Source organism: Gopherus flavomarginatus, chromosome 2, assembly GCF_025201925.1.
Source record: "Gopherus flavomarginatus isolate rGopFla2 chromosome 2, rGopFla2.mat.asm, whole genome shotgun sequence".
NCBI classification, from domain to species: Eukaryota; Metazoa; Chordata; order Testudines; family Testudinidae; genus Gopherus; species Gopherus flavomarginatus.
This window is the reverse complement of record NC_066618.1, coordinates 139,973,394-139,997,195: the sequence shown is the minus strand read 5'-3', so window position 1 is coordinate 139,997,195 and position 23,802 is coordinate 139,973,394. Positions and strand designations below refer to the sequence as shown.

Below are 23,802 nucleotides of genomic sequence, written 5' to 3'. Positions count from 1 at the left end.
CTTTTGCTGGACCTCCAGTGACATTATTTTTATGGTATTAAGAATAGTGTAAGAAATGCAACTATATCTATATCTTGCAAGCAGCAGTCAAACGTAAAAAGTTAACAGTCCTTTCCCTCCCATATCAAAGTACATGCATCACTACACTCTCGGAAGAAAATAATTACACAGTATTCAAATTAAATCAAAGTACTTCAGCTAGATCAAAGCAGCGAGTTAATATACAACTCACAAAACAAACGACCTCATAGTTACAAGAAAAGCTCCTGTGGAAAAGAAGCCCCAATTCGTGGTTATGGTTCTCTGATGGTCAGGCTGGGTTTGTGGCAGCCCTGGTTCAAGGGGAGAATAGAGCAGCCTCAAGCTACTCTGAACTTGACCAGCAGATAGCAATTTCACAGCCTGTTCCAACCACACCCTCTCTCCATGACAGCCTTCACCAGGGGCTGCAGGAGGAAGCTTAGGAGTGAGCTATACTGGCTCTATGACCATTGGGAGGTTTCCCATGGACTATGGACCCATAGCTAGAGATGTGACCATTTCAACCCTCCTAATGGTTACCAGAGCAATGCAAAGAGAGCAGAGAGCCAGGATCTGCACTGAAGTTTACTGGGCTGTCTCTAAATTGTGAAGGATACGTTAGGGCATAAATTTTTATGAATGAGTTCAATATTTGATCTGTCTGACACATCATGCTGATTCAGTGTTCAGCACTCACTCATGGTGTTTTGTTTATGCTATCATGAAGACCAAAAGAGTACCATTCTACAGTAAATGATTAAGTGCATCCACATATCAATACACAGGCAGAGTGGGTAGCACCGTCTAGTATTAAAGTTGTCTGATAGTTCTATTTTAAGACCGTCTTCAGTTGCTTACAACTTTGCTGAACTTTGGCCATTTGGACTGAAATTTTCTGGCCTGGGTATCTGCTACATGCTGGTGGTTTTGTTTTGTTTCAAGTTTTCAGCCAAAACTATTCCGTTCATGAGAACAAGTTAGAAGGGTCAGAGAGGAACCATGATTCTGCCCATGCTGAAACAGACTTCTTTCTTGAGAAGCTCTAGCACTCCCATACTGTTCAGCAGGGACTTGAAATTTGGCAAGGGGGTGGCCTCTTTGTCAGGGATATACTTTTTGCCATCTTTGTGAAAATCCACCCACAAGTTATAAGCCTTTGAAAAATTACTGTTCGCACATGTGCAGTAGAAACTCTGAGCTTAGCACTAAGTTCTCAGGAGATTCCATCCACTCTAGGCATACTCCAATCCAGGCCTGAGCAGGATTTTCCCTAGCAACTGCAATTTGGGCTAAAGTGGGCCATACTCGATTCAGACATTGGAACTGAATGGTAAACCCTTCTCTCCTGTACTGTCAATGACCCCTCTGCTTGCACTACTCAGTGAGGAGCAGGAAGCCATCTGATCTGAACAGGGAAGAGACAAGAGACAGACCGGGGGGGGGGGGCACAAGAGGAAATAAGACTAGGAAAAGAAAGAACAGACCAAGATTGAGTGTGGCGCAGCAGGTGGGAGAGGAGACCTGGGACTGGGAGTTAAAGGACGGAGGCGAGGACCAGGTGGACAAGGCCTAAGATTAGAGTTGGAGAGGGAAAATGAGAGTGGGGTGAGGGACTGAGATCCCCCCAGATGAGATCCTAGGGGGGTGGGGGAGAACAGCTGGCACCAGGATTGGCTGGGCAAAGAGATGTGACAAAGTGTCAGCAGGGTGGGGTTAAGGACAACAGACTGTACAGCTGAAGAAAGAAGAATGGGACGGGGAGCCTTTTAGGGTAGGAGAATGTGGGTGGAGATGACTTGAGACTGGGCAGGGAAGAGAGAGACTGAACCAAGATGGGAAGACTGGGACTGGGTGGGCAAGGAGAAGAACTGAGATGAGAAGCCTGAGGAGTGAAGACAAACTATCTAGATGAGAAGAATAGGACTACAATGACAAGCCGGAGGTGGGGGGAGAAAGAGAATGGAAACAGGGTACAAAGTGTCAATTTTGGAGGGGGAACAGGGAGCCACAAAGGTCTGCGGATGAGTCAGCATTGTATTGTCAAGGATACTTGTCTGTAGGACTGGCACCTCATTTGGTTCAGAAGTTGGAAGCCAGACCAATTGGTGTGTGAACAGAAGGGGGACCTGAGCTCAAATCTAACTCAGAACCCAGGCTTGGTGTGCAATTAAACATACCCAATAAGAACTGGGCCATACACTGAACAATCAGGAGAAAACAATGATGAGAAAAAACAAAATACTGAATAGCTGCTCATTCAGTGAGCCTCATCCATCCTGTGCACTGAATGAGACAGGATTCTTCTGGAAAAATTAGTATGTGAACATGTAAAGACTATCCTATTGCATATGTACAAGTGGGTCACATTAAGGTTGCTCAGGCAACCTTAATTTTGGTGTTTCCTAGAGCACTTGACTTGAGCAACCTCAATAATGTTCCTTTACTGCAGTGTGGGGGCAGGGGGTCATGTGTACAGTAGATACCTTATCTTGAAGAAAATGAAGAAATTTAACCAATACTTAAGAATAGTACACAAGCACAGGTATCTTCAAGCAACAGTCACTAGAGGGAAAAAGTGTTACTGTATTTGCTATCCCTGAACTTTAAGGGAGACTTGATGGACAAGTGAGGGAAGATCTAGTTGTACAACGAATTTGCTGGGTACTGAAATGGGCAGTTCTTATAGCTGCTTTAATACATTTAGAATCCTCTGAGTTGTGATTTGTTGCATATCCTTTCACATTTACAACAACATAAAAACATGGGTGGGCCCACGTGACACTAAGCAAGCTTCTCCAGAACCATTCCATTTTCTCTGGGTTCAGATAAGCCAAATTAACATTACTCCACTATGAAAAGCAGTAAGGTATCATTCCCAATATCCACCTAGCAAACACTTAGAAGCTGCAGGGGGGCTGCTCATTTTTTCTACCTTTTTCTTGATGAATATGACTGAAAAATGTTTTGCAGTCATGTTGTTCCCACTAACTCACTAGAGTGACACTCGAATATTTTATTTACACTATGCCACAAAAGTTTATGGCACATGACAGAGACCTACTCCCAAGAGAGTATTTTTCCTTGAACATTGGGGGAAATAGTATGCAGGTGAATAATGGAAGGTGACAAAGGTAATTAAGTAGCCTTCAGTAAATAATACATGCACCACTGATGAACACTGTTTTAATATAAGAAAAATCCTTTCCTATTAGGGGAAGACTCAAGTTATTGGGCTTCAATGAAGCAATGCATTTTGAGAAAAAACACAAAACAGGAGAGAGGGAGAGCAAAGTCCCATGACCCATACTCTCAAAAGCAAACAGCAGCATCACAGTGCTAGGTGCCACTACACAATGCCAATGAGCACTAGCCCAATCTGAAGCACTGTTGTGTGTCTGAATATTTACAGATAAAGACCTTTCTGCAGTTTTAACACACAATTAACCTAAAAAAAAACAAAAAAAAAAACCACAACACACCACCAAGGCTGCAACTGTCCTCTGCAAGTGATTTGTCATTTACGGATTATGGGCTGCTTCTTAATCTCAACAGCTTTTAAAGCATTTAACTCAGAATGAAGTCACAGCCATGGCCTAGTTCACAGGAGTAGGTCATTAAAAAAATATGGTCAGCATTCCTTTAAGGAAGGTTACCTATCAATGTGCAGGTTAACACCAAACAGCTGATGTCTTTCTGAATCTAAACCACACTTTTAAATCCTTCCACCAGTTTGTAGACTAGCCAGTACTGAACTTCAATTGTATACTGGAGACATGGGGCGGGAGGGGGAGAGAGGAGGAAAGAATCATGTTTCTCTCAATGCAACGCTGGTGAATTTTGTCTCTTGATCAACTAACGACGAAGGGGATGACGAAGGCTTTACAGGTCAAACACACAACCCAATGAACTGGCCAACACACTTGTGTTATTTTACCACATTCCCAAGCAGAGAACAAATTTAAGGCTCATAAGACAGGGAAAACACAGAGGAAGGGAAAAGCAATTTGAGTGAAGTGGAAAAAGCAAGTAATCTATTGTGGAAACAAGTTGCCAGTGATACTTTAATTTCACGTCATTGTACAAAGATAAATATTGGCAAAAAATTATGTGATAGTTCTTATTGTACAGGTGTTGAGACATACAAATATTTGTAACATTGGTAGGCAGTTTTACCTGGTATTTTGTGGACATGTAAACTAGTGGGTTTTTTCTATGGCTGTCAAACACTTCAACTAAAAATACAATGCATGTTAGTAAGAGTAAGACTTTACCTGAAAGATAGGCAACTTTTTCCTTTAAAATTGGTAATACTTCCATAGCCTTCATTTCATCATTTTTGCGAAACCCTGGAACACATAAGAAACAAGGAAATAAGTCAGCGGTTTGATATGCAGTGTAAGTAGGCTTTCAAATCCCATCTACCTAATACATAAAGGAAACATTTACCTTATTTAATGTACCTTGAAGCCTACAACTTTATTTAAGTTCTTTTGAACCTATGAATGAGATCTCAATACGTTAGAATCTTTTGTAAACTCCATTTTATCTGATAAAATTTTACCTATGTAAATACACGAATGATCACTTGAGAAATGTGTATACATGTAATGTAACGTAACAACATGGTCAGTGGGCAACCTTTAATGGAAGATGAAGCACTGAAGTTAAGCTTTTTCAAAGTAGATAAAAAGAGAAAGGTCAACTTAATTTAGTATCTCTCACTTTGAATGGTGCTCTGATACCAGTCTTTCACATCCTCTTCCAGCAAACAGAGGTCTAATATGCAACTAACGGCATGAATCCTTCAAGGCAGCAAGCAATGGATTTCAGTCACCTACGCACTACTTTACACACCATTTTCAAAACACCTCCATAAGCAAAACTAAAGGTATCTTACATGACGATTCCTTTCTAGGTCCTGGCTTCTACTGGTGTGAACCTTAGGAATACTTTGCAAAAGCCAGTGAATATTCATTCATCTCCATCTTTTACAAGCCAGGGCTCACAAAAAGAGATTTGAGATGATCCAAAGGTCCAGCAATTTCTGATTACACCAAAGACCTATCAATTGGCCTTTAGCAAATAGTTTTAGTACTTCCTCTTCATTCAATGACGAATTCCATTCATTGTTGCAAAGCTTACCAGAATAAAAAATTCAACATGCCAATAAATTCTTTCACTCAGACGACAGTACCATTAAGTCTCAGAAGAACACAGAGAAACTTCATAAGGATATCACTGAGTTGCCAAGAGGTTTGTGTAGTCTCTTGTTCAGAAAGGGTAGGTATGGGGAGGCTAGAATATTCTAAGCAGTAGTGTTACATTTTCCATTCATATCCACAGAAGTTAAAAATCATATTTTAAGAAACTGCTGCAAGTCAGCATAAAAAACAGAGTTGTTAAACAGTTGCCACCAAATTAGAAAAACTTTCAGCACTGGACAGGCACTAGCACTGCAGCTGGGAGTGCTTTTCTTAGTTCAAACTAGTGCACTAAACATAGCAGTGTAGCTAGGGTAACGTAAGTGGCAGCTCAGGGTAGCTGTCCAAGTATGTACCCAGAGGGTACGGGAGGGTTTGTACTCAAGCAAGTCCAAGCTATCTGTGCTACTCCTAGCTACACTGCTGCTTTTAATGAACTATCTCAAGCAGAGCTACTGTGAAACTGTCTGCCTGAGCTGAGAAGCATGCTCCCAGCTGCAGCACAGACACACTAAGTTCCTGCATGTTTAGATGGGAAAAAAGCATTCACTTCATGGAGAGCGAGTGACATTTAAAATCTCTTAAACCCTTTGTAAATGTCCAGCATTCAAAGTAATACCACTCCATGGCCTGCAGCTAGAACTCTGTTTGCATCCTTCTTCTATCCCCCTGTTCATCTTCCAGTCAACCACATACATAGTGCTTAGAGTATCTTAGGGCTGGTCTACACTACGGAGGAAAATCGATCTCAGATCCCCACTTCAGCTACGTGAATAACGTAGCTGAAGTCGAAGTATCTAAGATCGAATTACTCACCGTCCTCACGGCGTGGGATCGATGTCCGCGGCTCCCCATGTCGACTCCGCAACTCCGTTTGGGTTGCTGGAGTTCCAGAATCGATATAAGCGCGTTGGGGATCGATATATCACGTCTAGATGAGACGCGATATATCGATCCCCGAGCAATCGATTGCTACCCGCCGATACGGCGGGTAGTGAAGACGTAGCCTCACTAAGAGAAATTTTTTAAGGTGTATCATTAATGCTTCCTTACAGGCACTCTCTTTGGGAAATACCTGCAAACAAGATAAAACAAGTTTCTCATTTGCAGAATCTGTTAAGTCAACAAAAAAGGTGGTATTCTATGGGTGGATCATCCCGACTAAATCATAATTCATCATTTTCAATTGCATCTTTTCAAAAAAGATGCTTTTAAAAACCAAATTCATCCCGTTTTTAGCCACATTCAGCATTTTAATGGCAAGATTTTATGCAGATTTAAAAATGAAACATAAGACTCCCTAAGGCCTTGAATCCTACAGAAGGCCAAGTGGTGCAACTTATATTGCGCCTTACACAAGCTCATTCTTTCCCCCACTCCCCAGTGGTAATTCGTCCCAAGTGGGGGAAGGTGGCTTTGATGTTACCTCTGCTCCAATGAGTTTCTGCTAGTTGTTTCCTGCTAACTGTGACTAGATCTCTGGCCCTTTCTTGTCTCTTTCTCAAGCCATAATCTCAGAATGGAATCGAAACTGGGACTTAGGCTGCCATCCCTGAATACTAACTGTGATTACCTAAGGAGGCATGCCTTTAGGTTCAGTATGTGCATTTCTTCTCCTCGAGAGCTATGGCCAGTGGTATCCAGTGACCACACATCCTTCTTAATGCCGTGTATTTTTAATTAGTACCAACACATTTCAGAGACCGATCTTAAACCAAAAACCAATACTGAGGTCTATCTTCCTTAAAGCCTACCGTCTCTCCTGGAAGCTTGGGAAGGCTTTACTTCAGACACTCCTGCATGACCTGTCTGATTATGTCAGTTGTCCCCCAGGAAGTACTCATTGACAATCCCCCCGCCCTGCCCCCAAGTCTTAACAGTTAAGAATCGCTTTGATCTCTAGGCTCCCCGCCTTGGCAAAAGAGCTGCATTGCTCTGGGCTGGAGCCGGGAAATAGCACCTTCACCACTAATTATTTGGCCAACTGCCCCCAAATTTATCAGGAAGCTGCTTATTTAGAGCTGTTGTCTTGCTCTCCTCCTCGTTCTTCCAATAGCCACCATTAAAAGTTAATCAAAATATTCAGATTACAGCCCAATAAGACAATATAGCCACAGAGCAACTCTCACTATTCAGATCACATATGGTATCGATAAGCTACAGGTCAGCATTCCTAGATTACATAGCCGTTCCACATCCAACTAATGTGGGGGCATGGTTTGAAGTTTTAAATCCTTGTTTGAGCATCACAGGTCCCACAGGTTGCAGCTGCTCAAAGAGCCACTCATGTTCTGAACTGTAGAAATCTCATGTAGCAACTTTTTGCTGATATATCCTAGCTCCCCACTATGGCAGCTGTATCTCTACTGGGGACAAGAGTAAGGCCAGCAGCTTTAGATGAAAAGAACAAGTCTGCCAGCATGTTTGTAAATGCATTTCTTCTGCAATAGCACCATTACCACCAGCTCTAGAAAGGTGATCGTATTCTGCAGCCTCTCTTTCAAGAGGCAGAGTGCTCGTAAGGTATTGTCTACATTTGGAATTTCAAAGCGCTGCCGCGGCAGCGCTTTGAAGTGTGAGTGTAGTCAGAGCGGCAGCGCTGGGAGAGAGCTCTCCCAGCGCTGCATGTAAACCACATCCCTTACTGATGCTTTACAGCGCTGTATCTTGCAGCGCTCAGAGGGGTGTTTTTTCACACCCCAGTTGCAGTGCTGTAAAGTGTGAGTGTAGCCAAGGCCTGAGCTATCAACCCTAAACCTGCTGTGAGTTCTGTATACCACTTCCTCACCCGTCACACTGGACCAATTAAGATCCTGATTTTATTAAAGTTAAGGTGAAAAACATTGTTTTATCTGATAGAAATTCATACAGAAATAATCTTATTGTATGGGGTTAGTTCTGCACATTAGAGTCTGCCTTAGGCTCCAATTCCACTAGATACCTAAGAATGTGTATAATCCCATTGACTTCAATGACTGGCTAGTGAGGTTAGGCACTAGATTAAGCACCTTGCTAAACTGGGAGCTCCAGACTTACTCACTGCAGCTGATTGCGCCCTTAAAGGCTCAAGGTGTATGAGTTTCATGTTCCTGTCCCCTTAAGGGCTTATTTCTGTACCTGTTCTACAATGGTGAATTTACTGGAGGCAAAAGACAGCAGGGGTTATATTTGGGTGAGAGGGTGCTCGAAGAAAGGAAAGTGCATGTGCTCTTTTTAACTCCATGGGGGAGTGATCATGCCAATAAATAAAGCAGCCTGTTATCTTTTTTAAGGTTAATTGTACTACAAAGCACTTATAATTTGTAGGTTTAGTAAGATTTATTGAAGAAAGTCATTGAATGTACTCAAGAGCAGTGCCAAAAATATCTGCACCAATCTCTACACAGTTCAGCAACCTCTGAGCCAGCAGTCTTTATCACACATTAATGGAGGTGATGTCATCCTTTCAAACCAGGCCAGTCTGCAGTTGCTGCTGCCGTCTTTTTCACTGCAGTGCCTGCAGTATTCAGAGGATTTTGAGAAGCACAAGGTGGCATAGTGTTCAAGCAAACAAAGGTTTGAAATGTAGAAGCAATTCTCTATGTATATACCTACATTGAGAGCTTTAACTGAAGAATGGACTTCTAATTCACGCATGTATAAGAAAAAATGTATGACTGGAATTCTGGAACTGATCTCATTTCTCACATAATAGCATTTGCAGCCATTCAACACAATATTTGCCTGTATAAAGTCTCTATTTAACACACCGCACACTATTTCTACATCAGTTTTCCACCACTCAAATCTAATATAAAGCAATTTCTCGCTTGCTAAATACCCGATTTTAATGAGAACTAGTGAAATTACATTAAGAAAAAGAGTAACAAATAGCAGCTTCATTGATAATTTATTTTGGTTTTATACAAGCAAATACACCAAGATTTAATGTGGCATTTGAATAATTGTGAAGTTTACTATTTAGTTTTTAACACCAATTTGCCATGTTTGTTTGTTGTTGTTGTTTTTGTTCGTTACTGTTAGCTAGTAGGTCCCTGGTTTTTGTTACATTTTATTTAAGTCATGTAGTCAGAGAATTTAGATGGCTATCAGGGTCTAAAGGATGGTGGAATTCAGTAAGGTCCTCTTCCTCTTGCTTTACCAGAAGTCATACTAATAAACTTTACATTTTATAGAATTAGGTAAACACTCAGAAAAAAACCTTCTAATATTTGAATACAAGTGTAGAGGGAAAATAACTTTTGCTTGAACTTCTCAGGCCCCCTATCACCACTATGGTATCAAAATACTGAGGTGGTGTGGAACTGAAGGAACTCTGAGGACATAGAGCAAATAATCAAGTGCCACACACCGTGCAATTACTGAAGGGCATTTGAGAGATGTTTAATTGATGATTAAGAGACCACTTCCTGTGCTATGGATTTTATACGGTCCTATGACAACACTGGAAAACTGAGCACAGACTGCCCATTACTTAAAACGTAGTTTGTGTGCACCTTTAGATCACTTGGAGAAAAATGCTCACCAAAGAGGAAACCACTAAAAAGAACAGTTCAGCAGTGTGTACCAGGGTGGATTAGATTTAAATCAACTTGATTTAAATCACTAGTCAGGAAGACTCAATTTAATGATGGATTTCTACATAAAAGTACATTCTTGTTGGTTGTTATAACCTTAACACATATTCTTCACAACTCAGAGATAGACATAGGTTTCATTTTTAGAAAGTACACACTATGCATTTTTAAGTGATTTATTCTGAAAACGTTTCAGATTAGTATTACAGCTATATCAGAAAATGAGTGATTGGTTATTTCACTTACCAAAGGTAATAGAAGCAGATATTTATGAAATCACTGGGAGGTGAACAATCTCCAATTCAACACATTAACCATTAATATTTGGAGGACTTTCTTGCCATGCTGTATTAGGAGGAGAACATCACTAGACAGACATTTAAATTGTTTTATTTAACTAAAATAACGTTATGTATTCTGGATTCTTTTCTTCAACAGCAAACATATAATATTTTAACAAAACAAGCATATGCATTTTTGAACTTAGTTAAACATTCAAGTTTTTTAAAATCAGATTTTTTTTTAAAATTGTTTTCAACTAAAATAGTTAAATGAAATATTAAAAAACAATTAAATCGACTATGTCAGCCAACTCAACATGAGAAACTTAAAATATTGGCTTCTGCAGCTAACTCATTTGCCTTCATCTTCATTTTCCTGTTTGTTCATTACCTGGAAAAGAAAACAAGCTTTCCTGCTTTTTCAGGTCCCAAACGATTTCTCAATTTGAAATGAATTAATCCAAAAGAAGAAAATATTCTTTCCACACCAGCAGAAGCAGCTACTGCTGTTAATAGTGGTGATATTTCAACAGTCTCTGAATCCAAGTGCTTAAGTGACTTCCACCAATTCACTGGTGTGACTTTCTTTAAAACATCATCAGCAAACATACATTTCTTCAATAATTCTTATTCCCAAACTGGGTCTCTCTTACGGCTTGCTGCCATTATAGGTTTTCCCTTCTAGTGAGAGAATGGTATGGCAGATCTCAAATCAATGAAGGCTACACTCAGAAAGACCAAGACTTCTGGAATACACTGCTCAAACACTTTCACTTTTATTTCTACCGTCTGTCCCTCCCTTCTCACATTTATCTCCAGACTTCTTCTTGCCCAGATCTATTCCATCCCCAACAACCTTCTATTTACTGAACTTTTTGAAACTTTGCTCTTTTAGAGAGAGATGAGGGATTGACTCTGTGTACACAAATTGGCAGAGGGACAATAGAGTTCAGGTCTGTTATTTCTCACCTCTATATATTATTTATTTAACAACATTTTTGCTGTTACCAAGCATGTTATCTCTGGAGACACAAATCCACAGTTTGAGAACTGCAAAACTAAGCATCTCTGACGGTATCTTCTAGACTGAGTACTGAGACCCGTTGGGTAGATAGAAAGATTAACCTAAATCATCTATACAGAAGCCCCTTGACAACCCCATAAGATTGGGTCCCTAATCCATGAACTACTGGAACTCATTTACAAAACTTTTCTTATACATAACATGGATATATTGTCTCATACTATAGAATTAGAATTCATAATCCCTATGCCATGATGAGATGTCTTTGAGCTATAATGTATCTTAATTAAAACTATGTTTAGACAGGATTTTTCCTCAAAAAGTATTTTATCAAAAAAATCCAATTTAAATTAAAAAATCCAATTTTATTTATTTATTTATAAATAACTGATTTTTATCCACCCTGGTGTGTACTACCCCTTTCTCTTACACTGTAGAAATCTAAATCCTGTCACTTTCATTTGCTATTCTACAGTTCTGTATTGCAAATCTGGAAGCTAGCTGGCACCACTCACAATGTGTGGAAAAGCACTTCATATGGAACACAACTTTCAGATCTAATGGTGTTCAATTCTACTGCACCATGCACTTTCTTAAGAAGAGAAGGAAGCCTGCTTGTCTGCTTCCAGATCAGTGCATACGCAGGATGAGGTCACCCTGCTGCTGCACATGAACCAGGCAGCTGACAAACGTCTGCCATTTTCACAGCTACACACACATCAGTTGCATAAGCAGAGGTAAAATAGTCTGGTCCAAAGACAAGCTTCAGTTTTAAATTTCAAGTAATAATTGGTCAATAAAGAAAGAGAAAAACAACTTAAGCTTCATAGTTTTCCTTTCAACTCACCTGTACTCTACAGTAAGAACAGTAATGAGTGCAAGCACCTTAAACCTGAACTACGATTTCCAGAATGGTCTTTCTGTACCTTCAACAAATCTTTGTCTACATACTATTACATAATTCCAAAAGCAGAATTATTCCGTACGAAGAGGTGCTGTCTCTTGCTAAATATGGATCAGTTAATTCACCTGGATAATATTCCAGTGCGGTTATAAAATATGACTCTATTTGTTTCCCTAACCTATGCCTGGATTACCCAACAAAGAGAAGCGAGTTCTTCAGTAAAAGAGAAAGAAAGAAATTAAATATATTAATAAACCTACAAGTGAATAAGGTATATACTGAGTGTGGGAGAAACTTGAGGAATGAAGCTTTCTTCCCAAGATGAGAGCCCTATTTCCCAGTTCTCAAACAGTCTTCTCCCTTTTCCACCAGAACAGGCTGTGGAATTTCAGATTTACTTGGACATGAAGAGGAAGTCTCATATCATACCTGAAACTATTAAAGGAAATTTCCATATCATTTAATAGAGTCTAAAATAAGTTTGATAAGAGACCTAGAATACATATTTGGCTCGAAGTCTGATCTTATAGGTGTGCTCCTTCTCCAACATAACAAAAGAAATTAGTGACAGAAAATGGCCATCTGTAAAAGGCATCTCCTTTGTAGAGGCAGTACATTTTTAAAGCCTTTCAAGAAGCTTGAAGAACAGATTTTATTTTTTAAATCAGAAGAAGCCTCAAACAATTAGGTTCAGAACATTTAAAGCCCATCTCGTTAGCTCTCTCAAAAGTACATTAAATAGAAAGATGAATTCTCACTTCTGTGGGTGAACTGGAATCACAAGCTGGGGCAAGTCTACTGCAGTGTGCTCAATGAGACAGTCTAGTGAAATTCTCATCTCTAAAGGCAATTCCCCAAGCGCAGTGAGCAAAGAGAAGCAACTTGCTCTAACGCTAGTTTTCATTTCTTTCAACTTTTGTTCTGCTTAAGAACTCAAATTGTTGCAGATAGAAACTGTAGAAACAAAGTGACACACTGACCACCAGACCTTAACACCTATGGTTCAGTTCTGTGTATTCTGCAATTTTTGATAAAATACATAATGTTAAGTGCCATTAGTACAGTTATGTGATGCAACCAAAATGACTCACCAGAAAGTTACATCTTAGGAAGAAACTAATTTCCAGTTGCCTATTGAAAGACTAAAAAAGGGAAGGTGAGTCAAGAGCAATGGAATTCACTGACTCCTAGTCATGGTCCATACCACTTAATTACTGTTCCCTCCACAGACCAAGCAGAGAGTTTGATCACAGCCCTCCCACCTCCCTGACAAGCCATTTTATTATATAAAAATTTGCTTGCTGTCTGACAGTATTATAAAGCTCCAGCTCTTTTCACATGTCCACTTTTCTCATTTATTTTATGTGACAATAAAAGGGTATCATTCCCCCCTTAGACACTATATTCCATTGTGCTGGACTTCATTGGTGTTTTTCAATAGCAATGTGCAAATACACCAAGGCTGATACCTAAAGGACTTTATTCCATGAAAAGTTATTTCAAGCACAATTGAAGTGGCCGTTTCATTCTAAGTTTAATTAATGCAGTGCTTGTGAAATATACCACAGTGACTGCTTGGGAGATGTTTGTCAACTAGCTACAAAACCAGCAGGCAGGGGCACTGCAAGATTTTCCACGCCTTAACTCTGACTTGGGTAAAGAATTTCTAGGATAATTTAATTCCATCTCAAATAGTCAGCAATGGTGGGTATTAGTGTGAGTTGTTAAGTGCAGGCGGGAAAACTATGTTGTGGACTCATGTATAGTGTCTAAAACCAATGAATATTTGGCAACGGCGTCTGAATTCAAAAAGTATAAAAAAAGCTATGATAATGAACGAGAAAACTATGGAAACGTGGATAATAGTTGCCATATTTCTCAGGACTAGAAGCCATTAGTCTCATTTTACTGTAGGTATATCTAGAAAGTCTCATGGTTGTGTTCTTGAGTTTACAAAGTGTTCCAGCAACCCTTTTTACTGCAATATATAGTGGTCATCCCTAACTTGCCAACTGCCTTAGTTATCTTAATCGCTCTCTTTTAGCAGAGTTCTAGATATTGCCTATAATGTATCAGTTCAGGTAGTACAGAAGTAACCTAATCTTTGGAACTTCAGCAAGGTTCAAAAGCAGATTACAAGGGTATTAACTAAGGGATGCAATTTTACTATATCCCCCCAAGTTTCAGTCTAAAGGAACCAGCATCATCCATCCTTTGGAAAGAGCAATTTATAACGGATGTGCTGGCAATCCCTCAGCTCAGAGGACACCATCAGAATTTTAAAGTATGACTAACAGGTCGTATTTAAAAACAAATATCATTGTTATTCCTCTTTGCCAAAAAACACACACACAAAATGTCATCCTGTTCGGTTCACTCAGCCTCTGAATAGTGGACATTCAACAAGCGGTGCAACAAACCAAACATTATGTACCTTAGCATCCATGTAGTGGTGTTTGATCACACATTCAAAGTTAGACCGTTTAATGTTAGCCACCTCTAGGTTTTCTAACATATGTAGTTACAGTGGAAAGAGAAGAGAACAATTTAATCAGAAATATACCTCTACCTTTAATTTCACCATCCACACTGGTCAAATTAAGAGAGGTCTATAAGTTAATGTTAAAATACTATCCAACTTTTAGGAGACTTCAACAGCACTGAGGCCGTTGTGCTTTTGACTAAATCAGCTCTGGTCAGGCTTGACAACTCACTGGTCACAATACATCATATCATCAAACCTTCAACTGCTCATCATGATTGCTGCTCCGGATACCTTACTTCTCTTCTGCTCATCTACCCCATGCACTCTTCTCCCCACACAACCTGGAAGGAATATCCTGCACTATGACCACACTTTATTCGTCAGACTGCAGGGCTGCATGTGACTCACAGATATGTATGTAAATTAGAATGGACAGCCTGGAACTACTTCAACACAATAGAGAATGGAATTTATTGCCAGTTTTTTTAGCTCTTAGCAAAAAACAAAAAAACCCAACAACCAAATGCTACGTACAAATGCACACTATCTGATATCCGTTTTGTGAACCCATTGTTTTGGACGGTATACAATGCACTGTTCCCTTGCTAGTACCAACTGTATGCGAGATGGTGAGGAGAACAGACACACCACACAATGGCCGCAAAAAATTTGCACTACTCCAATAGTACACTGAAGCAATGTGATATGTTGCCTTGTAAACCTCAACATAACAATGAATTTAAGATATTCAAGTTTTATTGTGTTTCAGAAACTGTAAGATAATTAACACACCAAAAGGATAAAGAGCATGAGAGATGTGAGGGGCTGAGACAGACAAGTGGTTGCTCTTATGACAGTTGTTCTAAAGTGCTCAGAAGTTATTTTAAAACATATTTGAGACATTATACAAACCAGAATGACAGTCTCTGTTCCAAAATGCTTACAAACTGATTTGATGATGACCCATAACAGTTGAATGAGTACTACAAGCAGTAAAACAAGGGGTAACGAGCAGGTGGACAGACTAATTAATGGTTGTTGGGGAGGGGAGAAGAGGGAATGGCCTAAAATGTAATTGAAAATAATCCCTGACTGGATCTATCGTGAACAAATCTTTGAGTTTCATATTGCAGTCACGCTTTATAGTAAGGCTCTATTTAAAGTTTAAAGGTCAATTCATGGGTAACAAGTAATTGGCAGCTTACCACCCTGGTTTACAACCATTTACAACACCTTCCACTAAAGAGCTTATAACACATAAGACTGATGTTTATAGAATAATGGACATTAAACTGTTAATAAATGCAAAATTAATACCAAGGGTGACCTATACTGCTTCCCTGATATTCAGTAGGTTGGATTTTTAAACGTATATGTCCATTGGTGTCTTTCTTCTGTTCTTGCCTTTAATTCATCCACTTTTATCTGAAAAATATTATTTCACCCGTTAATACTGTCTAAAGCGTCAATATACTGCTTCACTCAGGAAACAACAGGCCTTTTATGTGCTGGTTTTCACCATAGTGTTCTTCTCACCAGCCCCATATTTCTTCTGTTGGCTGGTAGTGCAGACATTTAGTTGAGAGGTGCTAATACCACTGATGGGATGGGATGGTTTATGAGATTGAAGACATGACTTTTATTTCATTTCAGAACCTGAAAGGTGCTTGTACGTAAGGGCATCTTGTATGCCACAAGCAATTCTGATGTTTGATGCACAACCATTGGTAACACTTAAGCTGGCAGCTTTAGGTGGCTGTAGCCTACTACTTAAGGTATGGTATTCCCAATAGCTTCCCACAAGAATGCAGCATTCACTTTCCTATATCTTGAAAGATTTTTCTATAGTGCTTAATTACATAATTCCCAAATATATAGGTCAAGTAAAAGTGAGCAGTTAAAATGTTATGACAGAATGGATTTCTAGTACTGCTTATTAATGCAGGAAAAAAAACTATTTTAAGTACCCAGTAAACCAATATATTGTTTTAGAAACTATTAACACCACAACATTAGGGTCAAGTTGTGCTGACTCAAGATTTGTTGTTATCCTTAAGTCTTTGTGAAGCCTAGAAAAATGGACTCTCCCATCTGGCTGCTGTTAGTGGGCAGGTATACAAAGAAAAGCATTCCCAGGGGCACCAGCCTCACCATCATATGTTTTTTCTTCAAAGCTCAATTTCACAACTCTTGCTGATGATCTGCTATGACTTTTTAATATGTAATGAGATTGTGTATAGTTACCTATCCCATCCCAGGAACAGCAGAAAATCCTAGCCATTGACTAAGCTGTTGCATTACTCAAGAAAAGAGTGTTTTGTTTTGTGGTTGCTGCCAGTTAAAAGCCGAAGAGTTGAGGCATGAGCCTGCATTTATGGCTATGGGCAAAAATAAGAAAAAGGAGAACACGGAAAGAGGACCAACTGAAGACTAACACCTCAAACAAGCAGAAACTTGAATTCTACTCATCCCCTTGTGCTCAGCAGCCATGGTAAGTTCTATTTCAGCTGGACATCAAATGGACAGAGTAACCTCTGTCTTAAGTTCTGCTTTGGTACCACATGTTATTAGGAGACCCAGTATATTTACCCACACAGCAGCTGAGGCAAGTGATTGTGCTGGTCTTCCCACCAAGGTGCAGTCTTTGGGTCTTACTAGCCCTTAAACTTTATTTGTCTCTAGTTATGTGATACCTGGTAAGTTTCTTTCTAGTTTCACCATTCGTATCCACACTTCCATGGCTCTTTGGTATGTCGATTTATCCTCCAAGAGCAAGTTAAAATCAATCAGGTCTGAGGGAGTTGACCAACCAGTATTCACACAGCATTGTAGTGTTACACGCGCTCTTTGTAGGCCACACAATTTTATGCTGTATTTGTGATCAAGCTAAGTTAATACTAACCTGGATCTCAATATAACCAAACAATATTATTTTCCAAAATGTATGTTGAACAATTTTAACGCAAGTAGTCCAGTATGATCAAGCCAGGAAGTTTGCATGCAGATACACTGACTTTTCCCTTTTCATGATCCTTGAATGCAATAATCTTAAATACCAGAAATTAGTTAAAGTTACACTAGATTTTGTGGTGGGTTCAAGATTGCAAAGTTAGGTTAGAGTGCATGTAGAAGGGAGAAATGCTAGGAAGCAAAAAGACATTTCTTTTGTTTATTCAGCATGACAATATGATGAAACCCTTTTTATTGGCTCAAGAAGAGGCAGGAATAATCTGCAGCAAGCTTCACATACATGCTAGCTAGATTCAGTGTGACAGAAATCTATTAAAGATACTTAAAAAGGCAAAGTTAAACAAGTTACACCAGAGAAGTGTTTTTTACTGAACAGATTTTTTGTATATATTTTTTCTTCTTTAAAAGATTCATTTGTGCAATCACTCTGGATATGCCCAAATCTCAATTTTAAGGTCTCAGTAATGGATAGAAGTGAGCAATCCACAAAGAACGAAAACCTGTGCAATTCACTTATATTTAAATGAGCAAGTAGTTGCTAATAGCAACCTGCCCTCCCTCTCCCAATCATAGAACAAGAGGACAAAACCGGCATCCAATGTCTGAATGGATGTCCACAAGCTTTCATGTTTGTGATCCTGTGTTGTGAAAGAAAGGGTAATTCAACTGTTCTGGATAGGTGCATATGCACACCCAGTACATATGTGCAGTATTATCAAGCTGAAGGTAATATCAGCCACAAAGGAGACAAAGTCACACTGGCAATAAATCAACTGTATTACAGATGCATACTAGCTCCTAGGATGCTGAAGCGGAGCAGTACAGTGCTATCTGTGTGAAGCCAATGACAGTGTGGGTACTACATGATTAGCAGCATTTGCAGCAAAACCCATTACATCATCTTTGTTCAAAGCTGAACTATCACTGAACCAGTGAGGAATATTTTATTCGCACCACTTAGCCTGGAGCTGCTTTGCCTCATTTCTTGAAATACTACTCTCTAGAAACCAGTTAGAAACCCTAAAATGCCATAAAATTTGAAGATTTACATAACTGTCACAAACCATTGCCATCTTGCCTCCTTATGTGGTTTACCAAGTCATCTGGGCAAGACAGCAAGAAGGGGCTGTCTCCCCTCTAGCGAAAGCCCAATTTAGCAAACACAGCACCTGATCCTCTTGCCTTTACTCAGACAAATGAATTAAACTTCAGCAGTAGTTTTGCCAGAATAAGAGCGAAAATATTTGGCCCATCAACTGATTGTCTTTTTCCACGAGGGAGGTGGGTACTATACGTTTAGTCACGCACCTAATAGAGTAAAGGAAGAGTGCCTCTCACTCCTGACAATTCCACAGTAGTTTGCTGTACTAGTGTTTTTTTCTCATGGGGAAAAGAGGCAGCAAGAAATATTTTAGAGCTGTGTTTCATGTACATATTGCAGAGTCAAAGTTCACTGTCCTCTGAAGCAGGGGTTCTCAACCTTTTCCTTTCTGAGGTCCCCCAACAAGCTATAAAAACTTCAGGGCCCACCTGTGCCATAACAACCATTTTTCTGCATATAAAAGCCAGGGCCAGCATTAAGGGGTAACAAGCAGGGAAACTGCAAGTTCCGAGGGCATTCTGTGCGGAAAACTTAAAAATTCTGCACATTTTATTTGCCAAATAAATGTGGAGGCTCCAGCATGACACTGAGGAGCACAGGCCACTGGTTGCACAGAGGTGGGAGATCACTGTGCAGCTCTCCCCAACCCTAGACACTGACTCAGGGTTGGGTGCAGCCTCACCACTGACACAGCACAAGGACTGGGCCTGCCCCAGAAACACAAACACACACACACACACACACACACACACACACACACACACACACACACACACACACACACACTCCTTCCCTCCCTCCCTCCATACCAGGGGCACCAGATGAAGGCAGGCAGGCTCAGCAAGGCAGGATCCAAGTGTGGAGGGGCTTAGTGTGTGGGATCCAGGTGTGGGTAGAGAGAGTTCTGTGTGGGGCAATCTGGATGCAGATGGCTCAGCAGGGGAGCCAGATGCAGGGGGATCTGGATGCAAAGGTAATGGGACTGCAGGGAGAGTCCAGGTGAAGGTGTAGGGGGTCTGGATGTGTGTGGATAGAGCTTGGTAGGGGGCATGAGTAGCTCGAAGGGGTCCAGATGCTTGGGGTATGGGACTTAGTGGGGTGGGGATCCGGATGGCTTGTCAGGGTGGTCCATGTGCAGGGGGAGTTGGGCTCATGTGGGGGAGGGGAGGATCAGAGGGAGAGTCTGGGTTCTGGATGCACAGGGGTTGGGTGGATGGGGGAGCAGCTCCTTATACAGTGATCCCTCCTCCTGCAGCTCAGGAGTGAAGAGTGCAGGAAGTGGAGGGTTAGGGGGTAGGGAGCTTACAGAGCTTCCTGTAGCAGTGAGAGGAATATAGGGGTGGGTCTGACCCAGCCCCAGATACCATGCAGGGGAAGAGGAAGTCCCATCCTCCTCAGTCCAGCTGGGACTAGCAGCTGAGCCTGATGCAGGGTAGGGAGCCAGGTCTTCCCCAGTCCCATCCCCTGCATCACAGTGCTTTACCTCTCTGCCGGCTGTCCTGGGCATCCGAAACATACTGCTGCGGAGGGCTGCACGGCCACTCTTGTGGATTCCTCTTGCTTCCCTGCCAGAAAGTCATTTTTCTGCAGGGAAGCAAAGAAATCTGCAGGGGACATAAATTCACAGTGGTGCAGAATTCTCCCAGGAGTAAATTGCCCATGGCCCTACAACACAGGGGCCTCCACAAAGCAAAGCTGCTCAGGCTTCAGGTTCAAGCCCAGGTGATGGGGCTCGGAGCAGCAAGGCTTTGGCTTTTTGCCCTGGGTCCCAGTGAGTCTAATGCCAATCCTGCTTGGCAGACCCCCTAAAACCTCCTTGCAGCCCCTCCACCAAGCCTCAGACCCCTGGTTGAGAACTGCTACTCTTAAGCACTCCACTCAGCTACTTCTCAAAAGTTTTCCTTATGGAAGCTGGGAGCTTAACAACATTTTAATTCAACCTACACTATGTCTGTAAGTAGACGCAGATTATTATAAGCTCAGTAGTTTTCACAAGTCTGCTAAATCCTGAAAGTGCACTTCTGAATCCAGATCTCAAAGCAAGTCAAGAGGTTATCACCAAGTCATCTCAGACTAGCCCAGATTCATGATTAAAGCAACTGCAGGCTCAATTTTAATAAGGATTAGGCAGTATATGCAAGATTAAGGAAACAAATAACCAGCCAAAAAGACCAAGTAAGCAGAGTGAAGTGCTGTTTAAAAAAAGGCATTCGCAGAAACAATGAACTCATCTGTTAGACCGGTGTAAAATTCAAGTTACCACCTGTGGCATTTACAGTTTTATAGATCAATGTTACATCAAAACAGTGTACTATTATAGATACAACCAACTCCAAATTTTTAGTGCACAAGCAGTTACTTTAACAGTCACCATTTTTAATTGCTTATAATACAATGAATCACAATATACTTAAATTCTGACCATGGCTAGAAATGGGCAATAGCTGTTTAAGTCTCAGTGTGTTTATCACCTGCAACTACTGGCTGGTATATCACATCCAGTTTCAATCTGCGGTTTGCAACTAAACCCTGTTAGAAGTTACACAACAAAGCAAAGATTCCAAAACTGCCATCCTTACTTGATGATCCTATTGACTATACCAGACATTTTGTTCATATAAGGAGTTCTGAATTAGGCACTGCTACATACTACTCCTGGGGGAATTCTGCACCACTCCACGTGCACAGAATTAATGTCTCCAGCAAATTTCTTTGCTACCCCACAGAAAAATGACATTCTGATGAGGAAGCAAAAGGAAGCCACAAGAGTGGTCATGTGATCCTCCCCAGCGGTATGTTTTGGGTGCCGAGGACAGCCAGAAGAGGTTTAAATCACTGTGGGGCAAGAGGCTAGACTGGAAAAGACCTGGCTGGTGGCTCCTACCCTGCGCCAGGCTCAGCTGATAGTGCCGGCTGGGCTGGGGAGGAAGGGACTTCCTGTTCCTCTGCACAGCATCCAGGGCCGGGTCAGACCCACCCCTAGATTTCTCCTCAGGCTCCAGGAAGTTCTGCAAACTCCCTCCCCCCACCCCCTTCCTACCCCCATCACTCCTCAGCTGCAAGGGGATGGATCACTGTACAGGGAGCTGCTCCCCCAACCTCCATTCATCCAGACCCCCTCATACTCCTTTCCCACTGAGCCTCACCCACACCCCCCCACACACACACGGAACCCCCCCCCTGCACCTGGACCACTCAGATGAGTCACTGGCACACTGATCCCCACCTCACCGAGCCCCAGGCAGCTGCACCTTGATCCCCACCCAACTGAGCCCCACTTCCCTAGCATCTGAAAGCCCCCCCACACACACAGACCGCCCTGGTGAGCACTATCCCCGCCACGCCCAGATCCTCCCGCCCCCGACTGAGCTCCAACCACCTTCACCTGGACCCCCCTGCAGAGTCCCATTGCCCTTACACCCAGAACCCCCCAACAAACTCCTGTGCATCCAGATCCCCCGCCTCACATCCAAATCTCCAACTGAGCTGCCCACACCCAGACTGTCCCACACAGAACCCTCTCAACTCACACCTATCTCCGCCACACACTAAGCCCCTCCACACTTGGATCCTGCTGGGCTAAGCCTGCCTGCCCACACTTGGTGCACCTGGAACAGAGGGGCAGAGCTCTGGGGCATTTCTGGGGCAAGTCCAATCCTTGCACTATGTCAGGTTTGGGTGCAGGCTCACCGCTAGATTTGTGTCTGCGGGGAGAGGCGGGGGAGGGGCGCGCGCTGGCTGCACAGTGATCTCTCACCTCTGTGCAGCCAGTGGCCCGTGCTCCCCAATGCCATGCTGGTGCCTTCACATTTATTTGACAAATAAAATTTGTAGAATTTTGCAGAATTTAAAAATATTTTGCGCAAAATTTTTAATGTTTTGGCGCAGAATGCCCTCAGGAGTAACATACACATCACGAGTGTTGAGTTCAATGTATGAGCAACTTACTTCTCACTTTCAGTTGGACTCAAGAGTGGCTGCCCATTAGCTTCTGGGAAAAAATTATCATGTTGGCCACAACATGCAAAGCACTTTAAAAGTGGCTTGAGATCTGCCTACTTAGGAGACCACCAGACTCAGATATTGTCACAGTTGCAGTCAGCAGAGATGCAAAGACTTTCCTCATTTAGACAGGAAGCAGCTTAGTGACTTGGAAATCAGATACTGCATCTTTATCCCCTCCTTATTCCAAGGTGCTGTTTTCCCAGGCTTTCAGACAGGGTGATAGTTATGAGGCCATGAGATACCATCTGAGCTGAAAAGGGCAGGGAAAACAGAATCAGAGGTAGTCTAGGCACATCATGTGGCAGTTCCCAAGGGGGTTTCTGTGATCCAATCCATTACAATATGGTGGGCCGTGAATGCTCAAAAAATTGGGGTTGGGGTGTGGGAGGGAGTTTAGGCTCTGGGGTGGGGCTGAGGATGAGGAGTTTGGGGTGTGGAGGGTACTCTGGGCTGGGATTGAGGAGTTTGGAGAGCAGCAGGGGGATAAGGGTGGGGGAAGGGGGTTGGGGCGAGGCTCAGTGATGCGGCGCTTACCTCATGCAGCTCCTGGAAGCAGTGGCATGTCCCTTCTCCAACTCCTATGCAGAGGTGCAGCCAGACAACTCTGCGCACTGCCCCATCCACAGGCACTGCCCCTGCAGCTCCCACTGGAGGACATAGGGGTCGGAGGGGGGCCATGCCAGCTTCCAAGCGCCGTCTGGTGTGGCCCTGATCCAGCGCCTCAGGCGGAGCAGGGCCAAGCCACTGGTGCAGCCCAACTCAGCACCCCATCCAGAGCGGGGCCAAGCCACGTGTGTGTCCCACAAGGCCATAGTTTGCCCACCACTGCTGTAGAAAGTACCTTTCATAGATTTTAAAGCCACAAGGGACTTTGTGATCATCTAATCTGACTCCTGTAAAACACAGATCACAGAAGTTCCCCAAAACATTTGCTAGAACAGTTCTTTTAGAAAAACATCCAATCTTAATTTAAAAATTGTCAGTGAATTGGTCCAGTGGTTAATTATTCTCACTTTTAAAAAAATTATGTCTTATTTCCTGTCTGAATTTGTCTAACTCAGGGGTAGGCAACCTTTCAGAAGTGGCGTGCCAAGTTCACTGTAATTTAAGGGTTTGCATGCTGGTAATACATTTTAACGTTTGTAGAAGGTGTCTCTTTCTGTCTATATTATATGAACTATTGTTGTATTTAAAGTAAATAAAGTTTTTTTAAATATTTAAGAAGCTTCATT

At 41.8% G+C, this 23,802-nt stretch overlaps 1 protein-coding gene across 4 annotated transcripts in view; it reads right to left on the bottom strand.

Moving 5' to 3' along the window:
• The window catches only part of TRIO (trio Rho guanine nucleotide exchange factor), a 441,700-nt gene that overhangs the window by 314,901 nt on the left and 102,997 nt on the right, over positions 1–23,802 (bottom strand). For all 4 annotated transcript variants that reach the window (XM_050937381.1, XM_050937382.1, XM_050937383.1 and 1 more), the window contains exon 2: positions 4,293–4,367. In XM_050937381.1, the coding sequence (XP_050793338.1) occupies positions 4,293–4,367 (75 nt within the window). The remainder of the gene's footprint in view (positions 1–4,292; positions 4,368–23,802) is intronic.